The sequence below is a fragment of the Eptesicus fuscus genome, chromosome 11 (assembly GCF_027574615.1).
Source record: "Eptesicus fuscus isolate TK198812 chromosome 11, DD_ASM_mEF_20220401, whole genome shotgun sequence".
NCBI classification, from domain to species: domain Eukaryota; kingdom Metazoa; phylum Chordata; class Mammalia; order Chiroptera; family Vespertilionidae; genus Eptesicus; species Eptesicus fuscus.
In genome coordinates, this window is record NC_072483.1 from 61,999,857 (window position 1) to 62,020,878 (window position 21,022).

Below are 21,022 nucleotides of genomic sequence, written 5' to 3' on the forward strand. Positions count from 1 at the left end.
TGGCCCATGCGCAGAAGTCGGTTTTCGGCCTGGGCGAGTCTATTTTGAAGAAGTGGTTCTAACGCCGAGCCACACTCAAGGGGCCAAAGAGCCGCATGTGGCTCACGAGCCGCGGTTTGCCGACCACTGTCCTAGTGTGAGACTTTCCTTCCTTGTTCTCTTTGTGTCCCTAAGGGTATTGCACTGTGTACATACATAAAACATTTGACAGCAACAAGTAAAGGTGCTTGTTGTCAATAAGCTGTTAGCTGTATAAAATAAAACCAAGTCTGTGTGTTGTTGTTTTTTATGAAATAGTCGTGTTTTTGCAAAGACACAGGTATGGGAGACTAACACAGAATGTAAAGAGGCAATGATCAGAATAATGTTATGTTGCCTTCAACAATAAACTCTGAACTGTGGTCGTCTTCTAACAGGAACACTCCTTAACTAGGCGATGCTACGAGGTCAAAGAGGTAGGGCTTGAACTTGGAAGTAAATGGGGTTTTACTAAACAGTATGTTAAATTTCTGGTGAAGGGCAGGTGCTTAGGGGTAATTTCTTGTTTTAAAAATAACTGCTTTATTGAGATATAATTTACACACCATAAATTTACTCTTTTAGAGGGTGTAATTCAGTGGTTTGTTTAGTATGTTCACAGAGTTGTACAACCATCACTACAATTAATTTTAGAACCTTTTCCCCACTCCATACCCATTAGCAGTCCCCCTCCCTCAATCCCTTTCTCCTCACCCCCTGGCAACCACTAATCTGCTTTCCATCCCTGTGCACTTGCCTACTTCTGCACATTTCACAGAAACGGAATCATATAGTAATGTATTGGCACTTCATTCCTTTTTATTGCCACGTAATATTCTATGTCATGGATATTCCATGTATTTGTTTTTTAAATCTAGTCATCAATTGATGGATTTCCTTTGTTTTGGATAATGAGCTTCCACTAATTTATTAGTATCATACTTCTTAAAGCTGTGAAAACCTTATTTACTTCTAAATAAAATCTTGCAGGAAACCCTGTAGGACTGGACTTGCAGTGGCAGACAGGGTCTCTGAGATACTTCTGGCAAACAGGATTGTTCAGAAATAGCTTGAAAACTTCTGCAAGCTTTCTGTCCCAGCAGATACTGAAGAAATTTGTCTCTAGTGTCTTGTGTGTTAAAAAAGAAAAGTGAAAAAGATGCTGAGTCCCACATCTTGCTTCAGCTTCTATCCACTTTGTCAGCTTCTCTTCACAAGAACTCTAAATTTGTCTTCCTTCACTGCCTCTACTTCTGCACCTTCAGTTTGTTCCTCTTCCTCCTTTCTTGTGAAAGTCACTCATGACATCCATGTGCCAATTCCAGGAGACACCTCTCTGCTCTCAGCAGGCTCTTAGTAGCACTCACCGCCCCTCTGTAAAGCACCAGCCTTTGTGATTGCTGTGACCTCACTTTCCTGGTTCTCCACTCCTGCTGCTCTGCCTGTTCATATTTTGTTTTGTAATAAAACTGAAAATAGGTGGTGGTCTCTTAACCTGTTCTCAGCTCGTTTAGATTAGTCATCCTTATGTTTGATCGAGGTTTACCTTTGGATTTGATAAATCTTGTGGGTTTTTTTTTTAACTAAATCACTTTAAAAATATGTTTTTAAAAATGTGAAGCACAAAATCACATTTAAAAGTTACCTTTTTTATAGGAAATGAGGCAACATGATGTGCAGGAACTGAATCGAATTCTCTTTAGTGCTTTGGAAACTTCTTTAGTTGGGACCTCCGGCCATGACCTCATCAATCGTCTATATCATGGGACCATTGTTAACCAGATTGTTTGTAAAGAATGTAAGAATGTCAGTGAAAAGCAGGTGAATATGCAAGAGTGTTTTAGTAATAAGTTATATTGTTAAGAATAATTCATACTGTTAAATCTATGACCTGTGGTACCATGTGAGGATTAACTTTATTTCTGGAAATCACTTTATTGGTATTTTTCTTTTACTCTAGCTCCACCTAAGTCATAAGTTTATAATCCAGATTTCTCCATGTAAACTGAAAGAAGCAAATATCGTAACACATCGTTTTAATGTTTTATTCCTTATTCTGATAGTTAGAAAATAGAGTTGGGAGATGTTTGCCAGTAGAGATCTGTGGCCTCATAAGGAAAGTGACTGCATCATGGATGTTGGTGGAATATTATCAAGTTAATTAGGGAAGTAATAAAAATAAGGTATTGACAAATATCTGTAATTAAATATTGGATTTAGTTTATTAATGTCTTTAAGAAAGTTCTTTGTACATGTATGCTTATATTTAAATGTTACATGTTTAAAAATATATATTTACTATACATAATCATATATAAAGCCATTATAATAATGTTTAATCCAGTATAACCTATAATACTTTGTCATGACATAGATTGTCCATTCAATATAATTGGAAATTTGCTCATGTAAATATAATAATCTCCATTTACTCTACCTATCTTCGACAGCAAATGATTTCATCTGAACATCTATCCTTTAATAAAAATATTTTGTTATGGCAAGAGTTCTAGAATGTTTCTGTATTTGATGGTATGAGTAAAAAATTAAATGCCATTTTCTAAATGTTGCATTAATTGCTTTTTTTGGCACAGATATTTTCTTCTCTTTTCTATTTCTTTATGAGCATTGGGGATAAAAGATACTTTTTGATTCTTTTTGTCTGTGCTAATAGGTTTGGCCAGCCTAATTTGGAAATATTAAGATGTTGTGTGTCTTTGAATTACTGTATGATTTATCTATAATAGTAATTCACAAACTAATTTCGTACTATTTTGTATATTAAGGCACATGATAAATTACAAAAATTAACTTTTCACATACATATATTATAGACCATATCTAAATGTTACTTTTATTACTTTAGATTTCTACCATGAACTTAGTACTGTTATTTTATAGTCCCAATAATGCCTTTAATACTATTAAAACTAAATACTCTATAAACTTGTCAGATTTTCTAAGTTTTTATTACTAAAAACATGTTTTAATTAAAATGTAGTTACAGTATAATTTATAGACTCCCATTTTGTAAAATATCCTCTTAATTTTCATAAAAATAGAATACCTTTTTATCTTGGCTCAAAATTTTGTTTTTCTTATAACTTCTTCAGTATGTGTTAAACCAGCCCTGGCAGAAGCAGATGAGTAAGCATAATTTCCATTTGAGTATTCAGCCCTCCCTTTGCTGCTCTAGTCTAGGGACCCAACACTAATAAGCCTTGCATGTACACACTTCTCAATTCAGATGTATATTCGTCATTTGTCTTAACTCCTGATAAAATAGGTCTTATTGTATCTACAATGATTTTAAGCTCAGTTATAGTTTTAGAAAAGATAATTTGGTTATGAATTTCACAGTATCTGATTAGGAGGAGATCTGTACCTTGATATGTACAGTATTTTAGGAAAAATAGATCTGATTATTTTCATTATGTGTATGAGTTGGTGATGTATATGTGAACTGTGAAATTGTTTTTTAAGTTTTATGTTTATGTGTATTTTAGGAAGACTTCTTAGATCTAACAGTAGCAGTCAAAAACGTAACAGGTCTGGAAGATGCACTCTGGAACATGTATGTAGAAGAGGAAGTTTTTGACTGTGACAACTTATACCACTGTGGAACTTGTGACCGGCTGGTGAAAGCAGCAAAGGTAAAGACAGACACTGCCTTTTCTTAGGTTGCCCATTTAGTACTTTAGCAAGAAGGTCTATCAAGTGAAGTCAGCTTGTTTGAAACAGTGTGGAAGATATACATGAAGCTGTTAATACTAAGGATCGAAAACTCATTTACATATATATATATATCTGTATTTTAATTTTTATAGTAAAGGCTTTTTTTAAGCTTTCAACTCAATAGTTTTCTCAACTTCTTTCTTTCCCAGGAAAAAATTTATTTGTACCTCAGTGTTCTTAAATATACCTTTTGGTGATAAACTCCTCACCATCACAGCTTTTTGCAAATTATCATTACAAAGAAGGCAATATGTTTTTATTTCTGCCAACCAAGGCACTTGTTGAGCTTCCCTTTCTTTGTCTACTACTATGAAAATAGATGGCTTTCTTCACTTTCTGCAGAGGCAGTTATTTTACAGTTTCAGTATATGTAATATCCCCTTCCCGACTCCAGCAGATCTAATATGCCCTAATTAAAGGGCTTGACAGTACTTCTGGGTTTCTTTTTGTACAGCAAAGCAAAATACAGGATGAAAGGAGGGCAGGATGTAAGCAATGATTTTTTTTCTGCAATGTGGCATCAACTCCGCTGCTGCCATTGTTATCCACAGTGGTCGGTATTCCACTGCTGGTGGATGGTGTCATAGCTCTTTCTAGCATGATGAACTGGAGCTCGAGTCACTCTGTCGTTATTGAGCACTCACTGAAAGAACAACCACAAAAGACATATCTTTGCAGTTACTCTGTTATGACAACGAGATAACACTATTCCTATAGCTGACAATGACTGACTATTCTAACAAAGAAAATGAGGAATGATTTAGATAACACACGATATTGATTTGGATCCTGGTCATTGTAGGTGAAAATGTAATAAAAACAATAAACTCACGCCTGTAGCTTTCACAATAGGATTTGAACCAGGGTAAATATTATACTGTTTAGTGCATACTTTTATCCAGCCTTTACCCCTTTAGGAAACCTAAATAGAGAGGTTTATTGTTTTCTTATTTAGTTTGTATCTCATCTTTGGCGTTACGACTACAATCTAATTAAATAAATATAAAATTTAGAGGATAAAAAGTTTTGAAAGATACTTAAATACATTTTTAGTTTTAGTTGGGCTTAATTTGCACATTAGTAAAATAAAAACCTGCTAAACAAAAGCAGTTCTTTTATGCATCTTGTATATCATTGGTTTAATTCTTTTTCAGTGGAAATATTTTGATCTTGATATTTTTTTAAAAATATGTTTTTGTTGATTTCAGAGAGGAAGGGAGAGAGAGAGAGAGAGGATAGAAACACAAGTGTGAGAGAGAATTATTGATCGGCTGCCTCCTGTACGCCCCCTACTGGGGATGGAGCCCGCAACCCGGGCATGTGCCCTGACTGGGAATTGAACCATGACTTTCTGGTTCATGGATTGCCATTCAACCACTGAGCCACATCAGTTGAGTTTATCTTGATACTTTTAAAATTACATTCTGTTGTAGTTGCATTAGATTTATTGCATTCTAAATTTAGGTTTAGTTGTACTACCTAAGTTAATGCAGATTTTCTTATTTTGAACAGTCTTTCTTTTCTCAGCCACATTATAGTTGAGTTAGTTTTTTAGACTTATTTGAAAATCTACCATGTGGTTAAATTGCTGTTTTATCATTTAAATTTTTTTTCATTATCTACTTGATTTTTAGGATTGTTTTACATATATTTTTAGGAATGTTAAATATTTATGATTTTGGATAATTTTATATATGAGGAAGGATGTTTTGCCCCCCTTATATGCCATTAGAGTAAGGGGGTTGGGAAAAGCTGATGACTTTTTTTAAAAAATTGATTTTAGGGAGAGAGAAAAACATCAGTTTGTTGTTCCACATATTTATGCATTCATTGGTTGCCTCTTGTATGTGCCCTGATCAGAGACCGAACCCACAACCATGGCATATCAGGATGACACTCTAACCAAATGAGCTACCTGGCCAGGGCTAAAAGCTGATGACTTAAAAAAACAAAACAAACAAACAAAAAAAAAAAAAACCGCTTAATTACGTGTTTTGTTTTAAAGCAAGAAATTTTTAAAAAACTTCTTACCTGCTTGTAAGAACAGTAACTATAAAACCCCATTCAGTAGATCTTAATGTTTGGGGAGTTAGAGCACTTTTGAAAGTCTAATAAAAGATATGGATCTTCTCTTCATAAAAATATATAAACATGTACAATTTTGATATTTCAAGGGTCCAGATCCATTGAAAGAGGTCCGAGGATCCCAGATTAAGAGCTCCAGTTCTTTAGTAAATAAAAGGAAGAAGATGAAAGGCTAGGACTTGGGCAGGAAAGAAACATTGTTAGGGAGGGGAACATCCAGTTATAACATGCTCATCAGAGAGCTTTGATTTTAGGGTATGAACACTAAAAACATAAAATTGGGTTGTAAATTTTAGTTGTAAGCATAAATGAGTGATATCACTTTTAGTCCTATAAAATAGATGAGTTTATATCAAGGGCTATATTCAGTTCATCATGATGAGTTTGTGATTTAAGGACATATTTCTCTTAAAATTATGTCATAATTTGCTTTGTTTAAGAAACGTATTCTTTTATGCAACTGCTTTTTAAAAACTTAAAAAATTTTTCTTTTAACAGTCGGCCAAATTACGTAAGCTGCCTCCCTTTCTTACTGTTTCATTATTAAGATTTAATTTTGATTTTGTGAAGTGTGAACGATACAAGGAAACTAGCTGTTACACATTCCCTCTTCGGATCAATCTCAAGCCTTTTTGTGAACAGGTTTGAACTCTTTTTATTTTTAAATTCTTTTTTTCTCCCTCTCAATATTGAATTCTTAACTGACCTGGTTTTCAGTTGGCTTATTGCAGAATCTCAGCCATGGCACTATGCTGTCCCATGCATTGTAGCATGTGAGGCGACATTCCTGGTAGATGATAGCAGCAACCTCCCCCTCCTCTCCAGTAGTGACAGAAATGTATTCAAACCTTGTCAAATGTCCATGTCTCCTGCAGGAAGGGGAATTGGTAAAATCACTCCCAGCTAAGAACTCCTGGTTTATTACAGTCCTTTTGAATTTCAAAGTATGGATTTGTTCTCAGTTCTTTTTATTAAATTCTCTTGAAAAAGCTTTGAAATGAAATTTAAGAGCAAAATTAGAAGTGACCTCACATTAAAAGAAGTTACCTTTAATTGGCACTTTGCTATTTGGATTTAGTTTACTTTAAATGCAGTAATGAATTACACACTTAGAAAGTGAACAGGTAACTGGAACTTACTAGCCTGGGATTTGTAGTACTTAAGACTTGGGCAAGAGAAAGTTTGAAAACAAATTAATTGCATAATCAACCTACTTTATAAGCCATTTAAAAATATCCTCCTATATAATAAAGAGGTAATATGCAAATTGACCATCACTCCAACATACAAGATGGCCGCCACAAGATGGCCAGTATGGGAGGGCAGTTGGGAGGGACCAGGCCTGAAAGGGAGGGCAGTTGGGGGCGATCAGGCCTGCAGGGGAGGGCATTTAGGGGTGACTGGGCCAGCAGAGGAGGGCAGTTGGGGGCAACCAGCCCTGCAGGGGAGGGCAGTTGGGGGGACCAGGCCTGCAGGGGAGGACAGTTGGGGGTGACCAGGCTGGCGGGGGAGGGCAGTTAGGGAAGACCAGGCTGGCAGGGGAGGGCAGTTAGGGGCAATCGGGCCAGCAGGGGAGTAGTTAGGTGTCAATCAGGCTGGCAAGGGAGTGGTTAGGGGTGATCAGGCTGGCAGGCAGAAGTGGTTAGGGGCAATCAGGCAGGTAGGCAGGCGAGCGGTTGGGAGCCAGCAGTCCTGGATTGTAAGAGGGATGTCCAACTGCCTGTGGGATCGGGCCTAAATGGGCAGTTGGACATCTCTCAAGGGGTCCCTGATTGGAGAGGGTGCAGGCTGGGCTGAGGGACACCTCTCCCCCTCCCCCCCCGTGCACGAATGTTGTGCACTGGACCTCTAGTTTTCTATATAATTATTACACATGTCAAGATCACAAGGACAAGACTAATGTATTTCTTATTACTAATCATTCTTTTTTTAAAAAATATATTTTATTAATTTTTTACAGAGAGGAAGGGAGAGAGATAGAGAGTTAGAAACATCTATGAGAGAGAAACATCGATCAGCTGCCTCCTGCACACCCCCTACCAGGGATGTGCCCGCAACCAAGTCAAGTTCGATTCTTGACCGGAATCGAACCTGGGACCCCTCAGTCCGCAGGCTGACGCTCTATCCACTGAGCCAAACCGGTTTCGGCACAAATCAGTCTTTATATGTTTATTAAGACCAGAACATTTATTAACTTGCTATTGAATTTCTATGCATGAAAGTAATTTTTAAAAATACCGTATTTTCCAGCGTATAAGACGACTGGGCGTATAGAAGATTTTCCTGGGTTAAAAAGTTGTCTTATACGCCGGAAAATATGGTATTCTTAAATTTAGATGGGTCTTCCTCTACTTCAAGCCTAATTATATGAGCTTTTGGTTGTTTTATTATATGAACTAGAGGCCTGATGCACAAAGATTCGTGCAATAATAGGCCTTCCTTCCCCTGGCTGCCAGCACTGCCTTTGCTCCGGCCGGAGCCGCCTTTCCACCTTCGCCCCGGTCCGGAGCCGCCTTCCGCCTCTCGCCTTGTCATGTCAATTTGCATATTCCCTTATTGGCTGTGGGTGCCGCCATCTTTGTGGTGGAGTTACGGTCAATTTGCATATTCTGTCTTTATTAGATAGGATTACCGTTCAAAGGTTGTAATTTGTGTTGGCCCTGAGTTTGTTATTGTACACATAGAATAAACAGTTTTTCCAGAGTGTCAGTGTACTTGTTCCTCCATTTATTCCTGAAACACACACACACACACACACACACACACACACACACACTGTTTTACAGGATAATTGAGCTATCTTTTCCAGTTTTATTGAGAAATAATTGGCATATATCAGTTTATAAGTTTAAGGTGTACAGCATGATAGTTTGATTTACATGTATGTGAAATGATTGCCACAATAAGTTTCATTAACATCCATCATCTCATATAGGAAATTTTTGTCCTTTTATAAACAGCAGTTCGTCAAATGATTTTTGACATACTTTGAAATAACAAAACTGAAATAAGGAAAACATTGAGCATTTATCCAAGAAATTTGCAATATTTCTTTTTGACATCTATATTAATGAAAAAAATTACCACTTCTCATCTTTGTTTATATCTCTCTTGTCTTTCACTTGAATCAGACATTTAAAAAAAGAATGCTGTTTACTTTATTAGTATAATTTTTTAAGACAATACATTTTCTCAAATAACTGGGATCCCTTCAAATAGCACCCATATGCAAAGTATCTCTTAATCTAAAGTAGATTTTTCTTTTAAATGCCAGTGTAGGTGTTCATCTGTTGGGTCACTCATATTATAGAGCACATTAATTACAGAAAAATTTGATTATAAAATTAATAAATTAACAAAAAACTTTTTCATTCCACTAAACTGCCTCTAAACAAAACCAGCTAGTATTCATAATTGCTAAATTCCTCTTATATGCAGAGGACCAATGTCAGGAGTGGTGACAGATATGGCTTTGACTTTCAGGCACATGACAAATATAGTTGGAGCATAGGAAAAATTTACCAGCTAAAGACCACATTTAAAGTGGCAAAATAGGTATCATACAAAGATGGGCTTGCCAAGACTCACAGACGTACTGATAGGCAAGTGTGTTTTGTTATCACATTGGCTTACATGATCTTAGCCAAACTACATAAAAGTACCATCTTGTTTGGGTATGTGTTTACATGTTTAAGCAAGACACAGAATGTGATTGGTATAGTTTGTTTGGTATTGAATCAATGATAGATAATCTTCTAAGAATTAAGCATTTTAAAATTTAAAGTCAATTATTCAAATTTATCTTAATTTACCCTTAAATAACAGTAATAAACAGGGAAATTTTTATTTTAATAGTTAAAATTTTTTTGCCCTTTGGTTATGTATCTTCCCACTTTGTGTAAACTATATCCATATTTATGTTCTTTTGCAGAGTGAACTGGATGACTTGGAATACATGTATGACCTCTTCTCAGTTATTATACACAAAGGTGGTTGCTATGGAGGGCACTATCATGTGTATATTAAAGATGTCGATCATTTGGGAAACTGGCAAGTTCAGGTGAGCATGGACATTAATTTAGAAGTATCTTTGAATTCTTTTTCCTTTTCTATTCCTATTATTTGGTGAATATAATCTTTTGCCATTTATTATATATTCACTCTGTGGAATACTTTTATAGGTACTGAAAGTGAGTATAGATAATTTTAAATTTTTATTTCTAAACAATTTCATACTTATAGAAATATAGCCAGCAGAGTACAAACACGTGCTTTATACTCTTCACCTAGATTCTCCAATTAACATTTTGCCACATTTGTGCAAGCACACACTCTTTGAACATGCACATGCATGTGTGTGCCCACATACACACAGAGTTAATATTATGATTGTTAGTGCTGAACCATTTGAAGTTAAGTTTATCCTTAAATATGTCAGTGCTTATCTCGTGAAAACAAGGACATTCCCTTACATAAGCAGAGATCAAAATCAGCAACTTCAGCATTATCATCTTTTTAGCTAACATTTAATTTATATTCAGATTTTGCCATTTGTCTGATCCAAATCCTTTATAGCATTTTCTTTCCCACTCTAGTATCAAGTCCAGCATCATAAAATGTACTTAGTTAGCATATCGCTTAAGTCCTTTAATCAGTAGTTCCTTAGCTTTTCTTCTGTCTTTCATGGCAACAACCAAAAATGATGAAGATTTTCCTCCTGTGCTGTGTGTGGGGTTTTTTTGGGTTTGGGGTGTTTTGGATTTTTATTTTTTTATTTATTTTAAAAACTTATTTAACTTTTTTTTAAAGTTTATTGGGCTGACATTGGTTAATAAAATTATATAGGCTTCATGTGTACAGTTCTATAATACATCATCTCTATATTGTATTGTATGTTCACCATCCCAGTTAAAAGTTTGTTTTTCATTTACATTAAAATTTCGTTCTTCCTGGAATGATCTCCTGTGAATGTTGTGAGATTTTTTTTTTTCATTTGGGTACCCAACTGCCCATTACCATTTATTCAGTAATAAATTTTTTACCCACCAATATAGAATGCTAATCCTGCTATATCAATTGTTTATGTATGTGTGGATCCATTTGGGGCGTTCTTTTCTGCTCCATACTTTTTTTCCATTCCTAGGCAAACACCACATTGTTAATTTCTGTAGCTTTAATAGAAGTCATGCCATGTGGTAGGGCAAGGTCTCCCTCTGTGTTGTTATTCTTCAGGAGCATTGTGCCTGTCCCCGCTCTTTATGCTTCTGTGAGCATTTCTAGAATCAGCTTGTCAGTGTTCTCTCCCATGCTTAGTGGGGTTTTTAATCTATATATGAAAACGATATATCTTTTCACTTTTTAGTGTTTCTTTAACATTTTATGGAAAACTTTTGAATAATCTCAAGAAAAGAACTTCCAGATGTTCTGAGGAAAAGCCTGAACTGAGATTCTAGTTCTAATTATTTCCAGTAGGCAAAATTATGATGAATTACCCGTCAACCCTAAACTCTCCACCAGTTTTTAAATGTAACTAAAACATAATAAAATGTTAAAATGTAAGATAGAAATCATTATGTTAGGATGTAGAATACTTAAAACATATCTTCTTGATTATCAAACAATTATGTTATTAATGAATAGTTGCTCCACATGTAGTAATATGGCTTCTGTTGGTGCTGAGTGAGAAAATGTTATAACTCACTGTATTGTGCTAGAAGCTTTACTTATCTCACAATCCTAATTTATAGATGAGGTCAGGATTATTCAAGCAGAGCTGGAATACAAAGTCATATACAAATTATATTGTTTTTATTGTCATTTCTACATCTTGAAACCTCCATAGCATAAACATTCCTATTTTGTTAGTTACCTTTTAAGGGATTGGTGATTTAAAAAAAAAGTTTTTTTCTATTTAAAAAAAATTTTTTTTCAGTTTCAGTTTATATTCAGTATTACTTTGTATTAGGTCCAAAGTAGCATAGTGGTTAGACAGTCATATACTTTGCAAAGTGTTCCCCCCCGTGATAGAAACTTTTTTATTGTTTTCTTTTCTAGGAGGAAAAAAGTAAACCAGATGTGAATTTGAAAGATCTTCATAATGAAGAAGAGATTGATGATCCACTGATGATTCTAAAAGCAATCTTATCACAGGTAGAAAGTATGCTTATATTTGTGTGCGTGTATCTACTAGGTGTACTGGTTAATAATGGCGGATTTTGTAATCAAAGAAAACACGATAATTTCAAGAGAAACATCAAAAGTGCTTTATTCAAAGTAATGTCCATCGATAGCTACACATTTCCTCCATCTTTAGGTAATTTGTGGTTACCGTCCCAATAGAACTTTCTTGTTTTGAGGCAAACCATTCAGAGACCCACTGTTTCCTATATTGTCCTTTAATATTTGTAGGACCTGAAATTACGTCTCCTTTTTCATTCCTAATATTGGTAATATCTCATAAAGATGACTTTTAATGTTTGCTAAGTACCCTGTTGTAATAAATGGTAGGTCTCCTTTCATTTATTCATTCATTTGTAAACAGTTTTTTATAATTGTTTACTGGGAACTTTGGCTCAGTCCTTTAACTATATTGGTCCATGGTCACCATATTAGTCTACTAGGGTTGTCATAACAAAATACCCCAGACTAGGTGGCTTAAATCAATAGAAATTTATTTTCTCACAGTTCTGGAAGCTGTGAGTCCAAGATCAATTAAGGTTTGGTTTCTCTTGCAGCCTCTCTCCTTGTCTTATAGATTCTGCCTCCTCTCTGTGTCCCATAGGCCTTTCCTGTGCATGTGCATCCCTGGCGTCTCTGTGTGTGCCCAGATTTCCACGTAGGGACACCAGTCAGATTGCATTAGGACCCACCCTAATGGCCTTGTTTTAACTTCTTTAAAGGTCATATCCAAAAATAGCCACAGTTGAAATTTTGAGGGTTAGGGATTCAACATGGAATTTTGGTATAGGTGCAGGTCACATTTCATCCTATAATGGTCACTTCTTAACATTGGTGGGTAATTGGAACAGATTTTCTTAAATGACTTTGTGTTTCTTTCATAAGGAGGAGAGTAATCTGATTCTTGTTGATCTGCTGGGCCAGAAACTTTTGAAAAAGATAGGAATATCTTGGAATAAGAAGTACAGAAAACAGTATGGACCACTGCGAAAGGTAATACATGACATTCTTATAGAAAGTCCTTTTCTCGTGAAATCTTATTATGATTCCAGCAACGAGAATTCTGTGAAGAAAATTTAAATTAGGTGAAAATAAAATCAGTATTTTTGTTTAATGGTTAGAATTCCATTAAGTTACTTATTATTAAGTTAAATAATGTATCATAGAATCAAGAAGTAAGTAAAAGAAAAGGGGAGGGGCTTTTAATCAAAACAGCCAAATAATGTCACCAAGTTCATACCCTAACACTTATAATTTTACTTATAGAAATGTCTTCAGGTATTGACCCAAATTTCACTTTATCTTTCTTTTACACACACTTCTAGTAAACTTGGTGATCTGGTTTCCTAGGCTGTACAATCAGATGTAGAAACTGGTACTGCCAGAAATGAGATAACTCAACTGAAAACAAGCAGAACACACAGTAAATATTTGGGAGCTATTTCTTACAGAAGCAAAGAGCTTACTTCAATAAGTGTTTAAGTGCATCCTTTAATTAGATCACAGTTTTTTATAAATGAATGTTTAATGACCCTGAGTTCATAAAAGGTTTGAAGGTTTTCATTTAAAATGGTTGAATCAGTGTTTCAGTATGTCATTTTTAAGTATATTAGCTATGCAAGTTTTAAAAATATATATATAAAACTAGAGGCCCGATGCACGAAGATTCGTGCAAGAATGGGTCTTCCTTCCCCTGGCCTTTCCACCTTTGCTCAGGCCCAGAGCCACCTTTCTGCCTTCCCATGCTACCCAGAGGCCCGGAGCAGCTGTTTCATTGATTTCTGCTCTTTAATTATTTCCTTCTAACTCTGGGATTTAACTTGATCATCTTTTTTCTAGTTTTTTGAGTTGGTGTCTCAGTTGTTTTTAAATCTTTTAATATATGCTTTCTTTTGTGTGTGTGTGTGTGAAGAAATGTTTATTGACTTAATATAATACATAATATAGAATATTCAAAATACAATGTGATATAAATGTCACTACTGCAGTTATCACAATAATTCTTGTTTTCATTAGTTTGTTGATAAAATTTTTGTGAAATCTATATTGATCCGTGCTTAGGAAGAGTAGGTGATACTAAGTGGCGGTGGATGGAAATAATGCTATGAGAACCTAGTAAGGTGGATCTACACATCTGGCACTTAATTAGTTACTTCCCTTACATAACACAATATATAATACTCTATATAGATACTGAGAAAGCTAAATGAATGTATAGACTTCCTAGTCATCCATCAAGTGCAGTAGGCTAAAGCCCATCTTCATTTCTGGGTTTTATTCATAAAGTAAATTGAGGTCTCCGTTGTCGGGAAATTCACCTTCCTTAAAGAACAAAGCGTTAAGTTCTTACAGAAAGTAGGCTCCACTTGCAGTCCCATCAGAGTTTAGAACAATGGGTTTTTGTGGTTCAACACATGCTTTTAAAGCTATAAATTTCCTTCTAATCACTAATTTAGCTGTAGCTAAATTTGACATTTTCATTATAATTTAGTTAACAATATTTTGTAATTTCCTTTTGATTCTTTCCTTGACTCATGAGTATTTTGGAAGTGTGTTGCTTAATTTACAAATATTTAGGGGATGTCTGAGTTATCTTTTTGTTATATCTAGAAATTTATTTCTAATTAATTCCCTTGTGATTTAAGAACATGCTATAATTTTAGTTCTTTTAAATTTATTGAGACTGCTTGAACTCTACCATGCACTGATACAAACCAAAAAGTGCTTTATTAATGTAAAACTCATCTAGTTTGTGTCTTGTTATTTGAAGGATTGTTTCCTCCACTTAGTGCCTGCTTTTGGTTACTCTGCAAATAGTTTTCATTATTTTATCTAGAGTTTATCATTTTTATTTTTATTAGGAGGGTTAGTTCAGTAAAAGTTCTCTACCACTACTGGGAGCCAACTGCACTGAAGTTTGAATCTTAAAAGAGTTAATCTCAACTATCAAGCAAAGAAAAAATTAACTCTTCAGAAAGTTCATTACTCAGAGGTTTCAAATGTTTGATATTTTATTGTACCTAAAACAAGTTAGCTACAAACCTATTTTATCAACTGTTACACAGTGTTAACAGTATTTTGTGTCATATACCCTATGTCCTTCTATCTATACTAATAAAAGCCTAGGTGGTCCTCACACCCTCAGGCGACACCCTCACGTCATCACAAGATGGCCACCACAAGATGGCCAGCAGGGGAGGGCAGTTGGGAGTGATCAGGCTGGCAGGGGAACAGTTAGGTGTCAATCAGGCCAGCAGGGGAGCGGTTAGGAGGCGATCAGGCTGGCAGGCAGAAGCGGTTAGGAGCCAGCAGTCCTGGATTGTGAGAGGGATGTCCAAGGGGTCCCAGATTGGAGAGGGTGCAGGCCGGGCTGAGGGATCCCCCCACCCCATGCATGAATTTCATTCACCAGGCCTCTAGTTTATAATAAAATAATACTTCAGATTTGAGAGTTGGCATTATCAGTGAATGTTACATGTACCTGCCAAGCGATTTCCTATATAAGGTAACTTTGTGCTGAGAGAAAAGGAGATGCAAAGCTGCACAGAGATTAGGGAATGAGAGAAGAGGGAGCGGTGGGATAGGCAGTGGAGAGAGAACAGTGTTCTTCCTAATCCTTTAGCTAGAACAACCTGAGAAATGGTCTTTGGGATTATGGCAAGCCTTTTTATGCTTTGATTTCCTGAGCTAGCCTAGCGTGTCAGCTTCCAGGACAGAAAACATTCAATTTAGTTAATGTTAAGCAATAATTTAGGCTTATAATTTCTGCCTTATCCCAGCAGAGTTAGTCTGCGTCACTAGTCTTGAAATTATCTTCTCTGAGGCTTTACCATGTGTTGCCTTTGTTTTGTGCTTTGTTTCTGTTGCTTTAAATACTTCAAAACTGTTTGTTCTTCCTAATATGTTTCCATAAAGTACTTTTTGAAACAGCATTATTGAGGTATAATGAAAATATTTTTTAGATTGTAGCATGACAACTTTCTTGATACAACTATTAGACTAATAGAGAGAACTTTGATTTTTATTAAATGTTTCATTATGGCTGTTTTTTCCCTCGTATCTGGTCAGGCCAAAAATAAAAGGGAAGTTAAAATATCTAATACCAGAAAGGAAGATGAAGGTTTTTTTTTAAAAATCACTTATAATCTTAAAAAAAAATTTTGTTAACCTAGTGTTTTTGTTCGTTTCTGTCTAGTTCTTACAGCTTCATTCTCAGATCTTTCTACTCAGTTCAGATGAAAGTACAGTTAGTCTATTGAAGAACTCTTCTCTGCAGGCTGAGTCTGATTTCCAAAGGAAGGATCAACAAATTTTCAAGACAATTACTTCAGAATCCTCAGGATTAAATGATAGAACCTCCTGTTCCCACTGGTTTGATATAAATGATTCCAAGGTCCAACCCATTGAGGAAAAGGATATTGAACAGCAATTTCAGGGCAAAGAGAGCGCCTATATGTTGTTTTACCGGAAATCCCAGTTGGAGAGACCACCTGAAGGTATGGAAAGAAAAATTTTCCTATTTAAGTTGATGAGTTTAAAAAAATAAATATTAAATGCTATTTGTATTGTTACCCTTTTAAAAGGAGGGTTACTCTTGAAACACTTAAAAATATTTTTAAGCTAATAGTAAGAAATATATGTTGCTGAAAGAAATAAAACAATCTGTCACTTTTTAAGATCCTATATTCTAACTGTTTTTTTCTCTAATATGAGGCCATAGTCAGATTTTCAGAATTGGATTTTCTTGGATCACATACTGTAAGCAGATCTGTGTTGTTGCTCTGTCCTCGGGAGTGACTCTGTCATCCTGCCATGTGTTGCCTTTTAGTTCCCCTCAAGGTAATGTGTTTTCTGAGCAACTAAAGTATCTTTGATGTACTCTTTGTTGAACCTTCTAAGAGAGCTTGTACCAAGAGGTTAAACATTGAGACACACAATGATAAATTTTTAAATTTAAGCCACTAACATAAATCAGTGTGTAAGACTTGATCACTTCCTAAGGTCTACTCAAAAGTAAAACATCCTAACCAGGAAGCTCTTTAGATTAAAGACGTGATTAGAGATGAGGATACTGTTGTTAGAAAATGAGAAAGGTGATCATTTTTTTAATAAAGAATAAGAACAAAGCATTAATAATTTGCATGTCAGTGAAAGGAAATTAACTTTCTGGATCTAAAACAGTTACATAACTATTCTGTTGACCAGAAAGGGTTTGTACTTTTCTAAGGGGAAAAAAGATATGATAATGGTTCTGATAAATACATTGTGGAGCAGAAGTCACAGTTATAATAACATATATTAACAGAAAAAGATTATCTTTAGATGGAGTATTGTCTTTTTCACTAAAATGAAGTTTAGTATGTACATAATTGAAATATGTACTAAATGACAGTTTTCTACTTAGCTTGGGAATTGAATAAAGGTCCAGCCAAAATTTTGATGGACTTTTTTGGGGAATGAAGGAATGGAACTTGGCAAAGTGATTCTAAAGTTTACATAGATAAATCTATGAAAATTGAAGAAGGGACTACTGAAGGAAAATTTGCTCTCAGTAAAAACGTACTTATAAAGCTGTGATTATATTCATTACTTGAATGAAATTATAGTTCTTTTAATGTTTATGCAAAAAAAGTAACTTAAGATGTATAAATAGCCCTAGCTGGCTTGGCTCAGTGGATAGAGCATCGGCCAATGGATTGAAAGGTCCCAGGTTCGATTCCCAGTCAAGGGCACATGCCTGGGTTGCGGACTTGATCCCCAGTTATGGGGTGTGCAGAAGGCAGCCAATCAATGATCCTCTCTCATCATTGATGTTTCTATCTCTCTCTCCCTGTCCCTTCCTCTTTGAAATCAATAAAAATATATTTAAAAAAAATAAAAAGATGTATAAATAGAAATATTTTTCTAATTTTAAGGTAAAGACCTTTCTAAGCTTAAAAGCAAAGAAAGAAAATTTAAGGAAAAGTGATATAAACCTTAAACAATATTAAGCTATGGAAAATAGCAAAATATATGACAAATATATTTCCTCTATCTGTAGAGTGCTTTTTCTATATATTCTATTGTCCTTAGTAGTAAATTGGCGAAAGTATATTTATATATAAGCAATATGCAAAAAAATAAAAGTAGGAACAGCCAATTAACTGAAAAGATAAAAATTTTTAAAAATTACAAAACAATAAGAAAGCCCACTGCATGGGAGAACATAGTTGCCAATGTTATCTAATAAGGTTTTAATCTCCAAAATTTACAAGGAACTCATACAACTTAACAAAAGGATGATAAACAATCCAATCAAAAAATGGGCAAAGGTACTAAATAGACACTTTTCAGAAGAGGACATAGAGAAGGCCAAGAGACACATGAAAACATGCTCAAAGTCACTAATCATCTGAGAGATGCAAATCAAAATGAGGTACCATCTCACACCTGTCAGAATGGCTATCCTCAACAAATGACAAGTGCTGGCGAGGATGTGGAGAAAAAGGAACCCTCATGCACTGCTGGTGGGAATGCAAACTGGTGCAACCACTGTGGAGAACAGTATGGAGTTTCCTCAAAATGTTAAAAATGGAATTCCCAGTCGACCCAGTAATCCCACTTCTAGGAATATGTCCCAAGAAATCAGAAACACCAATCAGAAAGGACATATGCACCCCTGTGTTCATAGCAGCACAATTTACAATAGCTAAGATTTGGAAACAGCCTAAGGGTCTATCAGCAGGTGAGTGGATTAAAAAACAGTGGTATGTCTACACAAAGGAATACTATACTGGTATAAAAAAGAAGGAACTTTTACCATTTGCAACAGCATGGATGGACCTGGAGAGCATTATGCTAAGTGAAATAAGCCAGTCAGAGAAAGATAAATATCACATGATCTCACTCATTTCTGGAATATAATGAACAACATAAACTGATGAACAAAAATAGATCCAGAGACAGAGAAACACCAAATGGACTGTCAAACCTCAGGGGGAAGGCAGGGGAGGGCGGGTGGGAATGTAAGAGATCAACCAAAGGACTTGTATGCATGCATATTAGCATAACCAATGGACACAGACACTGGGGCGGTGTGGGCTTGTCCTGGGGGGTAGGAGTGGCTGGGGTGGGGTCGATGGGGGAAAAGGGAGACATACGTAATACTTTAAACAATAAAAAAAAAATTAATAGAAAGAAAATAATAAAAATTTAAAAATTCAACCTGAGTCATAATAAAAAATGTGAATCAAAACAGCATTGAGTCCTGGCTGGTTTTTGCCCAGTGGTTAGAGCATCAGCCTGGGAACCAAAGGGTCTCAGGTTCGATTCCTGGTCGAGGGCATGTACCTCAGTTGCAGGTTCCCCAATCCTGGTAGGGTGTGCGTGGGAGGCACCCAATCAATGTGTCTCTCACATAGATGTTTCTCTCTCACGATGTTTCTCTCTCTCCTACCTCCTTCCCTTCCCATTGATTTCTCTTTAGAAGCGAGGTTTAAAAATATCCACAGGTGAGGTTTAAAAACAATACTGCATTGAGATGACACTCTTTTCCTACCAAGTCAAATATTTCTAAGATTCTGATGCTCAATAGTTGTCATTTCCTCTATAGCTAGTAGGCATATAAAGTAATATAGCCAATTTGGTTATATGTGTTTAAAACCCTTACATTAATGCTACTTCTACAAATTTGTCTTGAAACAGTCAGAGCTGTGTGTAACTGTTTATGTTTGTTAACCCCATTGTTTTGTAATAATGACTTATGGAAATCACCTTAATGTCTAACAGAAAGATTGGTTAGATTAATTATGCTATTTAAAGAATGGACAACTCTGCAGTCATTTAAAGCTTTGGAAAAATACTGAACAGTATATGCAATGAAAAAGCAAGTTACAAATGTGTTGAATATAATTCCATTTTATAACAAATTTAATTGTTTTAAATAAGTGTGTGTGTGTGTGTGTGTATACAAGACACATTGTGTAGTATAGAAAAAAAACCAGAAGTATATATACCAAATTTTAGTAGTGTCTTTTGGGAATGGGATTATAGGTAATAGCAATTTTAAAATGATTTTCAGAATTTTTATAGTGACAGATTATTACAGTTGTTATCAAGAAGAAAATAGTTGGTGTTATTTTTAAAAGGTATATTTAAAGAGAGTTGAAGGAACTGTGTACCTGTCATTTGTTCTAATGTTTTCATTTTTCAGATGGAAAACTAAGATCCACAGAAAATGGTTGTTCACACAGATAGAGCTTTCTAGCTCCCAGCACAGTCCTTTCTAGTTTTCCTTGCTAATTTTCAGCAACCAGATTTCATTTAGTCAGCACAAGTTAATGAAAAATTTTGTTCACAGCTCGAGCTAATCCAAGATACAGGGTTCCATGTCATTTACTGAATGAAATGGATGCAGCTAACATTGAACTGCAAACAAAAAGGTAACTAACTTACTCTTAGAGATTGAATGGTTTTTCTAGAGGATTAATCTAAATTAGGTCTTAAGTATCTTATATAATAAAGATGTAATATGCAAATTGACCCTCACACCATCACAAGATGGCATCGTGCACAGTGGAGGCTGGGTTCCTGTAACACAAGATGGCTGCACCCACAGCAGAGGCGGGGTTCCCGTAATGAGCGATCAGCAGGGACCTGAGGCTGTGTGGTGCTGGGCCGGGGCAGGGGACCTGAGGCTGCGCCCCCCGCCAGCCCAGCAGGACTTGATGGGGGACCTCAGGCCGTGCCTTCTGCCCAGCGGGGCTTGACAGGGAACCTCATGCCATGCCCCTTGTCCCAGGATGGGGGACCTGAGGCTGCGCCCCCTGCCCAGCATGGCTTGACAGGGGTCCTGAGGCTGCATCCCTCACCTGGCGGGGCTTGACGGGGGACCTGAGGCTGCGCCCCCTGCCCGGCAGGGCTTGACGGGGGTGGGGCTGGCCAGGTCTGAATCTTGCCCAATGGGGGTGAGGCCAGCCAGGTCTGGGTCTCGTGCTATTTTGAGGCGCACACAGGTGGGTGGGGACTT

At 36.0% G+C, this 21,022-nt stretch overlaps 1 protein-coding gene across 1 annotated transcript in view; it reads left to right on the forward strand.

The window, feature by feature from the left end:
- The window catches only part of USP40 (ubiquitin specific peptidase 40), a 67,285-nt gene that overhangs the window by 5,724 nt on the left and 40,539 nt on the right, over positions 1-21,022 (forward strand). Inside the window, exons 4-11 of the mRNA XM_028140603.2 lie at positions 1,675-1,839; positions 3,525-3,671; positions 6,337-6,480; positions 9,770-9,898; positions 11,893-11,988; positions 12,901-13,008; positions 16,211-16,511; positions 20,354-20,435. Of these exons, the coding sequence (XP_027996404.2) occupies positions 1,675-1,839; positions 3,525-3,671; positions 6,337-6,480; positions 9,770-9,898; positions 11,893-11,988; positions 12,901-13,008; positions 16,211-16,511; positions 20,354-20,435 (1,172 nt within the window). The remainder of the gene's footprint in view (positions 1-1,674; positions 1,840-3,524; positions 3,672-6,336; positions 6,481-9,769; positions 9,899-11,892; positions 11,989-12,900; positions 13,009-16,210; positions 16,512-20,353; positions 20,436-21,022) is intronic.